Source organism: Musa acuminata, chromosome BXJ2-1 (genome assembly GCF_036884655.1).
Source record: "Musa acuminata AAA Group cultivar baxijiao chromosome BXJ2-1, Cavendish_Baxijiao_AAA, whole genome shotgun sequence".
Lineage (NCBI taxonomy): Eukaryota > Viridiplantae > Streptophyta > Magnoliopsida > Zingiberales > Musaceae > Musa > Musa acuminata.
This window is the reverse complement of record NC_088338.1, coordinates 11,291,133-11,300,894: the sequence shown is the minus strand read 5'-3', so window position 1 is coordinate 11,300,894 and position 9,762 is coordinate 11,291,133. Positions and strand designations below refer to the sequence as shown.

Sequence of the window (9,762 nt, the reverse complement as noted above, 5' to 3'; positions counted from 1 at the left end):
ATTAGCAGTGGGAATCTTATTCCAAATCCATCGAGTCAACCCAACCCAATGTTATGTCAACTTCAAATCAAGCATATGTTTCTTCAATTGTATGCTATTTTTCTCCTTAAGAAACATTTTAAGTACGATTGGACCTATCTTGCTTTTCCTCTTCCATGGAAGGCTTCCCTTGGTAGGAATAATATCCTATCAAAGAGATACTAGAGAAATAGTATATCCTATATATGGTTACGAGGTAAAAACGAGATTAACAAAAGTAAAATGAACAAACAAGTATTATCCTTGAATACCTAATACTGCTTCATTCCTTTGTATTGTTTAAGTAGTGTATTATAAATCCACATATTTACTTTTCATGTGTTTCATACAAAGGGTGCCATCGCTTGAATGAACTTATCTCGAGTACCTTTATCAGTATCTTAAAACAATAATAAATTAAAACAAAAAAATTATGTGAAAATTATTAACTTATCGTAAAATCTTATTATCATTTTATCTTTAAATAATTTATCAAAACAATCAATAATAATAAGTTCCATCCTCCTCTTCCTACTCCGTGACCTCCCACCTCCTCGTCTCTCTCTCTCCAAAAGTTTCCTTCTCTTTATTCTTTTTCTTAATTTTCTTCTCATTCTTCTACTTTTTCACTTGAGGATAAAATAGATAAGAAGGGGGAGGAGGAGGTGATGGTGGAGTGAGCATAGGTAGAACGAGAGATAGAGTGGGACGAGAAGAAAACCAATTGAAAGGGGGAGGAGACATAGAGGTAAAGAGATAATTTAGAGTTAATTCGAATCAAGTTAGGGCTTAATCAATTTAGTTCGATTCATCTCAAAAAAAATTAATTTAATTCTAAAATATCAAGTCAAACTTAGTCAAAAACAATCATCATCTTTTTATAATTTTATTTTAAAAATTAATTAAAATAAAAGAAATATTCTTTATTAAAAATCAAATATGGAGGCATCATTTCATAAAAGTCTATTACTAAAATATTTTTCAGTAAATTACTATATATATTATTTTCTTCATTTAATAACTTATCCATAAAATGATCAGAAACGTTTTAAGCTTGTTGTAAAAAATATTCAAATGTCATTTCCCCTCCCGCTCTCTATCATGGAAGTATCATTCAACCAGAACGATTCAATACAAGGGCATTTAGATGGTTCAACGGAGGAGGACACGGTGGCATTTCCGAAAGAATGGGCATGTTTCTGCGAGTCGGTTACCCTCCAAACCAATGCACCTCGAACGTGCAGCCCATCCTGTCCAAGCGCTACATCTTCCAATTCACAATCCCTACGAGATGCGGCCCTCTTCCTAACCCCACCCAACTCATGAGCGCCAAAAGCCGTTCTTCTCAAGCACCAATAGCAGCCCACCACGTGACCCCGACCAGAGCGAAGAACTCGCCGGCCCAATCAGGTGTTATCCCGACCACTCATCTCTCCCTCCTTAAATGAGTCTCCTGGCTTTCGCTCGCGTCGACACCTTTCGCTCTGTTTTGCCGCAATCCACACTTTCGGGCGACAAAGCATCGCTTCCAAATCTCCCCAATCCCTTGCCCACTCCGAAGCGATCTCCCCTCGACGATCGAAGTTTTCTCCTGTTCTTTGCTTCCGATCGAGGTTGCCTCGGTGGTGATCGTATTGGGGGTTCTAGGGCTGGGGTTGGGACGGATCGGCCGATCGACAATGGGGCTTCTCTTCGTGGAGTCGCTCCCTGGTCCGAAGGTCTTCAAGTGCGGGCGCTGCAAGGTCGACTCGGCGTCCCATGACGCGATCATCTCCAAGGATTTCCACGGGCGGTATGGCCGCGCGTACCTCTTCAAGAGCGTGTGAGTGTGACTTCAAGAGCTTTACTCTCGTTCTTGTTGGAGAAATGATATTAGGATTTTTTTAACCTCAATGTGATGTTTATGCGCCTATGGCAATGGATTTTATAATCGCACATATGTTCTTGGTCTTTAGGTTTGCTGTGATGTAGGTCTTTTCCTTATTGTTGGTTTCACATTGGTATAAGCTACGAAATGGTGCCACTTCTTCAATGATTAGCTTAAACTAATGGTCTTCTGTCTAGCGAATTTTCTTGTGTCCTCTATTTCATAGCCAATTAGCAGTTTCTCATATGATGGAGCGGTAATCATTTAGAATTTTTAGCCTTTGTTAGTCTTCTGTAGATGGACGGAAACAAAATCGTAACCCAAATATGTGTGGGGGCTTTGAACTAAATTGTTATTTCTGTTCCATCTGTCTGATATTCTAGAATATTTAGTTCTGTCATTTCTGCTGCCCATGGAGTTATAATCAAGATGTTATTGTTGTCACGATAATAATTAACACTCTTGGAGGGCCAGAATTCATCTTGGGATGTACCATTTATAAAGTAAATCGAGTGGCACCCACTCCTCTCTGCCCTCATTTCTCGAAATCTGGCATTGATGGAGTGGGACATGATGAGATTGGTGCAGTAGGTGTCCAGTTTAATGGCTCTTCCCCAGCGCTTCTTATCTTCTTTGGCCTATTCTCTCCTTGAGCTACCACCCTATCCAAATCTAGCCATGTGAGGCAAGGGTGAGCTGATGACTATTCGTTGAATAGTCAAAAGTTTGAAAACAATGAGGGGCTGGGAGGTCAAACCTTAAAGCAGTAGTTTGGAGGAGTCTTGTTGGTAGCGAAGTGTTCCACCTGAATCTTTTTGGGTCTTGGTAAACTGTTGGGCGAGATTTCTTGGGTGGTACACCTGAGAAATTGATGGAACTCTAACTCCTGATTTTCTATGCTCTTTCAGTCTGCTTAGCTGGTCAGTTAGAAGTTTTCTAACTTCTGTATGTAGATTTTGCATGTAATGACTGTATCGACATCAAGTTTCAAAGTTTACGACTTACCCTTTGCAAAAAAAAAAAAGTCTCAACTTATATCATGGTCTACTTTTTTCTGGTGCCAATTTCTCCCAAATTTGTTACCTTTACTACTGTCCTTGTGGAGAGAATCCAAAACAGAGCCAAGGTTCATGCGGTTCATAGTCTTATGAGCTCTCAGCTGATATGATCCCTTAACCATCCATAACTCTTTCTTGTTTCACATGCATTTTTCATTGTAATCTAGAATATTGTATTAGCTTATGGTAACAACTACTGAACTACATTCTACGTTCATTTATATATAAAGCAGATACCAATATGAGTTGGCTACAATCATATGTATATAACCAGATAAGGCTACAGTCAGATTCAGAAAGTTGATTCAGATTGATGTTATCCAACCCAAGTTTACCTCTAACAATTAGGCAACCAATATTTTTTCCTCTTCACCTTCTATAACATCGATCCATGTTCTGTTTTTTGGATATGCTGACTTCTTTTCACACTTGGACTTTCATTTCCGCACTTCTGTGGTATTCCACAATTATGTCATCTGCACCTGTTTTGTTTTTTCATTGCAAGTAAATAGTATATTAACATTTATTCAGATAGTTGGAAGAATTGTATTACAGCAAGTAAAAGTTTGAAATTTCCGTGCAGCAAATAAGGTATAGACCATGGATCACCATGGTGTCTTATTAAGGTACATTATGAGGTGGTGACTTTCTTTCAAGATGTGCTCTTTATTATCGTGCAATTTTTTATAGGGTGAATATCACATTGGGCCCTGATGAGGATCGACACCTTATAACTGGATTACACACAGTGAATGACATATACTGTAGCTGCTGCCAACAGATTCTGGGCTGGAGATATGTAAGTTAGATAACAGATAAATCAATTATCATTTCCTCTTTCCAGTTGTTAAGTGTCTATGCATGAGGAGTGATCCACATGTAAATTATGTTTCAAGTGCACTTTTAATTCCTTCAATATGCAAGAAACTTAAAGGAACTCAATCTACTTGCAAAATTGTCTAATAAGTGCACTGGACACTTTGGATACCTGACAGTTCTTCTAATTATCCACAGCATTTCTGTTTGCTTTCAAAAATTAGACCAGGTAGAGCAAGTCACATTTCAAGGAGAACATTGGAATTGTGCTATTAACCTGCTTGCATTGTCTAGGCTACATGGATGCTTTAGATGTTCCATCAACTGAGCTACCGCATTCAACATATCTCTCAAAAGAATAATCTTTTGGGAGTTCAGATATTGTACTTGGTGGGGATGTTGTGCAAAAATTCTATGTAGTTGATTCTTGTTTTCTTACATTTTAAATCTAGTTAATATTTTTCCAGTTCAGCCTATCATACACCTAGTCTGCTTGTAATTTATTCATGTTTCTGCAGGAGAAGGCATATGAAGAAAGTCAGAAGTACAAAGAAGGCAAATACATTTTAGAAAAAGCTAGGATGTCGAAAGAGGGCTGGTGATGTTTGTAAGGACAAAAAAACCTGATAACCTGCAATTGCATGCAGCAGTGTAGTGGTAGGAAATTGTGCCTATGAATTATAACACAAACCCAGTTAGCGACAGCAGTTCTTGTCAATTACACTAGGTCACCTTCTTGGAGGGAATAAGGAACAAACATTTGGTTCGACAAATTAGACACACCTTGCTTGTTTCTCTTGCCGCTCAGCTCATCTCTAACGCTGATTCTCCTGTAGTTTTTGTTAGTGTTTATTGTGGATGGTTGACTCTGAAGTGTCTCAGATCCCGATCAAGTTGATTGGATGAATTCCTTCCGTTGCATCATGTTTGAAGCCTATATTCGTGAGGTGTTCTTATCCTTGATCATTGTTTTTTAGTTATTGACCATATTCTATTTTAATTTCCATGTAAAGCCTGAGAAAATTGTGCATGCTTGATCAGTGAACACAACAGTTGTTGCATGTAGTATGTGTTTGATAGTCCATGCTTCTTATAATTGTAAGTAGATATGCATTGTACCTGCACATTCAATCATAAGTTGAATTTGGTATCACGACTGGCTTACCTCTCATCACCGTACTCTAAGGTAATAACAACAGAATGCTACCTCTTTTTTATGTGTTCGTTCTTTTGCAGAAATTGCAGAATGTATTTCTTTCTCATCACCATACATCTTTTACAGAAAATGTTGAATTGGGTGTCGCAACCGTACATCCAGAGGGTTTACTTCATTCTCAGTACTTCACTCTTCAACTGATAACAACAGAATGGTACATCATTTTTTGTTTGTTCTTCCAAAGAAAATGTTGAATGTTGCATACTCTTTTTTTTCTCTTTGACTCACTGTTTTGTTAGTTTAATAGGCGTAAATAAATCCATGACGATACCAATGGGATAAATAAATCCATCGTGATCTTTTAATTTTCAATGCTTGCCTCATGATTGCTAACAAGTTAATAGCGAGTGGCCAAATAATCATTTAGTATGTCACATCCCAGATTTATAAAATATAATAAATTGTTATTTTATTATTTATAATTTATAGAATAAACATGTATAAACATATAAAACAAGTTAATAGCGAGTGGCCAAATTAATTTTTAATATTCGTGAAGCATATATAAACATCAATAATTTAATAAAAATAAAAAAATATATCGATTCATTATAAGTTAACTTATGTATCAAAAAAATAATGATAAATTTTTACATAATAAATAAAATCATGAATTAGTCATATATAATATATATATAATAATTAGATAACAAAAATATAATCATATCCGACGGTGCGCTCTCGTAATAACGAGAGTCCTCCCAACAACGAATAGAGTGGTATCCTTTACTCACTCGCTCATGTTGGGGATATGTTCCTCCAAACAATGGATGGATGAATCATTTAACCGTTATGTTGTCCACTAATCCCTAAAGAAAATTATCATACCTAACCTTCGCAGGGATATATAAATATGAACATTCATTTATATTCATTCATTCATTTATATTTATTCATTCACGTATGCATCCAATAAATTAATATGATTAAATATTATAAGAGACCATGCTTGATATATGATCTGTTAGACTATATTCATTAGTGGCTCTGTACTTCCAATGAAGACTACTAGCATAGTCATAAATAATATATTGTAACAATCATATCAATAGCATAAACTTAAAAAAATAGAAAATTAATAATCATTTTCAAATGATATCTTCAAATAAAACTTTTTAAGTTCATCAACTCATAAAGGCATGAAACATCAATCCCTCAATAGTCCTCAATCAATTAAAATCCTAAGAGGTTTTCCAACTCTATCCATCCGACATTCAGATTAGTAATTCGAGGTCCATAAATATAAGTTTGACTAGTTCAAATGAGTCCCTTACACTGGATTTAAGATGTTTTTTAATACCTTAGAGAATGAGAAAGAGAGTTTGTGTTTATCTTCTTCGTTATAATGGATAAAAAGGAAGCATGTAATTACCTTCATTATCATCAAGGATGAGAAGGAAGCTAATAATTATCATTATTATCATAATAGATAAGAAGGAAGCTTGTGTTTGTTTGCTTTTAATCTTCGTCCACATAAGCAAATGGGTGAAAGGGTGACTCGGATCCCACGTGGCGATCATGTGTCAACTAACATTATATTCCATATCATTTGTCACCCCTCCCCCCAACGGCAGGCTTCGGGATCCTTATAAGAGGGGCTCGAAGTGTGTCGTTTAGTTTATTCATCATGGAAGCATTCGAGATCTCCTCATGCGGGTTCACCTTTTTTGACTCACACATCTTGGGCATATTTCGCACTACGCTTCCGCTATAACAAATTTTTGCCAGCGTAGGTCGGGTTTTCTTAACTCATATGCTTTAATCACATTTTGCCATATGCTGTTGAATCTCGGATTTTGATGATGAAGTCAATTGTCATTTGTTGTCTAATCTATGTGTTGAGATAAGTGTGCAGGATTAACTACGATGAAAGTTAGACAAGCAGCAGGAGTTGCGCCGGAGTCAAGTTCATGATCACGTTGGGAGTTCGACGGAAGTTCGGACGGTCGTCGGAGGTTCTGCGAGAACAGATCCGAGAAGTCCAGAAGCTTGCCAAGCGAAACTCGTCGGAACTCACCAAGTGGATCGTCGCAAAGTCCAGGAGTTTGCCGGAAGTCCGCTGGAGCATCACCGAGGGTTCATCGGATGATCGACGGAAGTTCGCCGGAAACTTGCCGGAAGAAGCGATTGACGCACCGAAGCAAAGCTGCAGAAATTGTCTTAGATCTAATCATAGTTAGCACGTTGATTAAGTTGGAAAATGGGAGGTGATCCCATTAGCTTAATCTTGGGGCAATTGGGCCCCTGAAAGACTGAAATTGGGCCGAATGGAGCTAACCATTCGGACCCTGATTGCACCAGGAGGTGCAACCGCCTAGGCCAGGAAGTGGCACCGCCTGGGCTAAGCCTCCCAGCGAGACTGGGCGGTGCAACCTCCCCAGCCAGGAGGTGGCACCGCCTGAGCTCAGTCTTCGAGCTAGACTGGGCGGTGCAACCTCCCTGACAGAGAGGTGGCACCGCTTGAGCTCGGTCTTCAAGCTCTGGCAGAGAGGTGCAACCGCCTCAGTCAAGAGGTGGCACCGCTTGGGGCTCAGTCTCCGAGCCAGACTCAGGAGGTGCAACCGCCTGAGCTCAGTCTTCGAGCTCTGCCAGGCGGTGCAACCTCTCCAGTCAGGAGGTACAACCGCCTGATCCCGGAATTCCGGGATTTGATCGTTTTGAGCTCAAATTTGAATTGGGTTGGGGCCTATAAATACCCCACCCATTCAGCACTGAAAAGATACAGACCTACACCGAATTCTTGATCTTTTCTGTGATTCTAAGAGCTCAAATTTGTGAAAAGTCCTAAAGTTCTCCTCTTTCTGTTCTTTAAGTCTTGAGTTGTAAAGAGAGGAGAGAAAGGTCCTGTAAGGGTTGTCTCCTGAGCCCATCAAAAGGAGTGAATCTGTAAAAGGGCAGTTGGCCTTCGCCTATTGAAGGAAGGCCTCTAGTTGACGTCGGTGACCTCGTCGGTGGAGGAAGCCAAAAGTGGAGTAGGTCAAGACTGACCGAACCACTCTAAATCTCTGGTTTGCGTTTATTTTGAGCACTTTATCATTACTGCAAACCTTCTACATAGCTACTGCTCTCTGCGCTTTTACGAACAAGTTTCTAAGTGTTGATCTTTCCGAATCTGCATTCAGACGTAAATCGGTGTTTTCATACATTACAGTTTACGTTTACGTTTTGATTCTGCAAAACTGTCTTCTGCGCTTTTACGAACAAAGTTTCTAAGTTCAGATCCCTGTAAAACTGTGTTTTAGACGTAAACTACTTTTAGACGTAAAACTACGTTTAGACGTAAAACTGCGTTTAGACGCAAACTGCGTTTAGACGTAAAACTACGTTTAGACGTAAAACTGTGTTTAGACGTAAAACTGCGTTTAGACGCAAATTGCACTGCGCTTAGACGCAATCTGATCTTAGACGCAAACTGCGCTTAGACGCAATCTGCATTTAGACGCAAACTGCATTTAGACGCAAACTGCGTAAACTGCGCTTAGACGCAAACTGTGTTTAGACATAAACTGCACTTAATCATAAGTAATCTTAGAATTGGCTTTTGCATCAAAATAGTTTTTATCGAACGAACGCAGCTTTCGTTTTTAATTGCTGAAAGATTTCCGCTGCACTAATTCACCCCCCCCCCCCTCTTAGTGCTCTCGATCCTAACAATTGGTATCAGAGCAAGGTTAACTCTCTAACGGATTAAAACCCAAGAGAAATGGCATACGCCGGAAACCAAGAGGGGCATTCTATTACGCGTCCACCCATGTTCAGTGGGACGGACTACACCTACTGGAAGACCCGAATGAGGATCTTTCTTATTTCTATGGATTTTGAACTGTGGAATCTTGTCGAAAACGGATTTTCGAAGTCTTCTCTTCCAATGATCGATTGGAATGATTTGGAGAAGAAGGCTTTCGCTCTTAATGCAAAGGCTTTGAATGCCTTATTTTGTGCACTTGATAAAAACGAGTTTAACCGTGTTTCAACTTGTGAAACTGCATTTGATATTTGGCACACACTCGAAGTGACCCATGAAGGCACAAGTAGAGTAAAAGAGTCAAAAATCAATTTGTTGTTACATTCTTTCGAACTTTTCCGGATGAAACCGAGTGAAACCATTGGCGACATGTTTACCCGTTTCACGGATGTCGTCAACGGTCTAAAAGGACTCGGAAAGAGCTTTTCGGATTTTGAGCTTGTTAATAAGATACTAAGATCCCTTCCTAAGAGTTGGGATCCTAAAGTCACTGCTATTCAAGAAGCAAAAGATCTGCGAAATTTCCCTCTTGAAGAACTAATCGGGTCATTAATGACCTACGAAATGACTTGTAAAGCTCATGAAGAGCAAGAAGACATCCTTCCAAAGAACAGGAAGGATATGGCACTCAAAGCTTCTGAATGCCACTTGAGAGAAAACTCAAGTGATGAGGACTGTGATGATGACTTGGCACTTCTAACAAGAAAGTTTAAAAAGTTCTTTAAAAGAAACAAATTTAAGAATGATGCAAAAAATAAACTTGAACCCAAGAAGGACCAAGTAATCTGCTATGAATGCAAAAAGCCTGGACACTACAAGAGTGATTGTCCCCAAATCAAAAGGAGAACATCAAAGAAGAAGGCGCTTCAAGCAACATGGGATGACTCGAGCGCATCCGAAGAAGAGGAGTCCAACACCGAGCAAGTTGCTCATTACGCCTTAATGGCCATCAAAGATGAGGTAACAAATTCAATAGATGCAGACTTATCATTCGATGAATTATTAAATGCTTTCCATGAATTGTTTGATGAGTGTAAGACTA

General features: G+C 39.0%; 1 protein-coding gene across 1 annotated transcript; it reads left to right on the top strand.

Annotated features, from left to right (window-relative positions):
- The first annotated feature begins 1,473 nt into the window (after positions 1-1,473).
- On the top strand, positions 1,474-4,683 carry LOC135598915 (putative yippee-like protein Os10g0369500). The gene is made up of 3 exons (XM_065093403.1): positions 1,474-1,840; positions 3,634-3,742; positions 4,278-4,683. The coding sequence occupies exons 1-3, from the start codon at positions 1,698-1,700 to the stop codon at positions 4,359-4,361; spliced, it is 336 nt and encodes a 111-aa protein (XP_064949475.1). The 5' UTR covers positions 1,474-1,697; the 3' UTR covers positions 4,362-4,683.
- Positions 4,684-9,762: the final 5,079 nt, after the last annotated feature.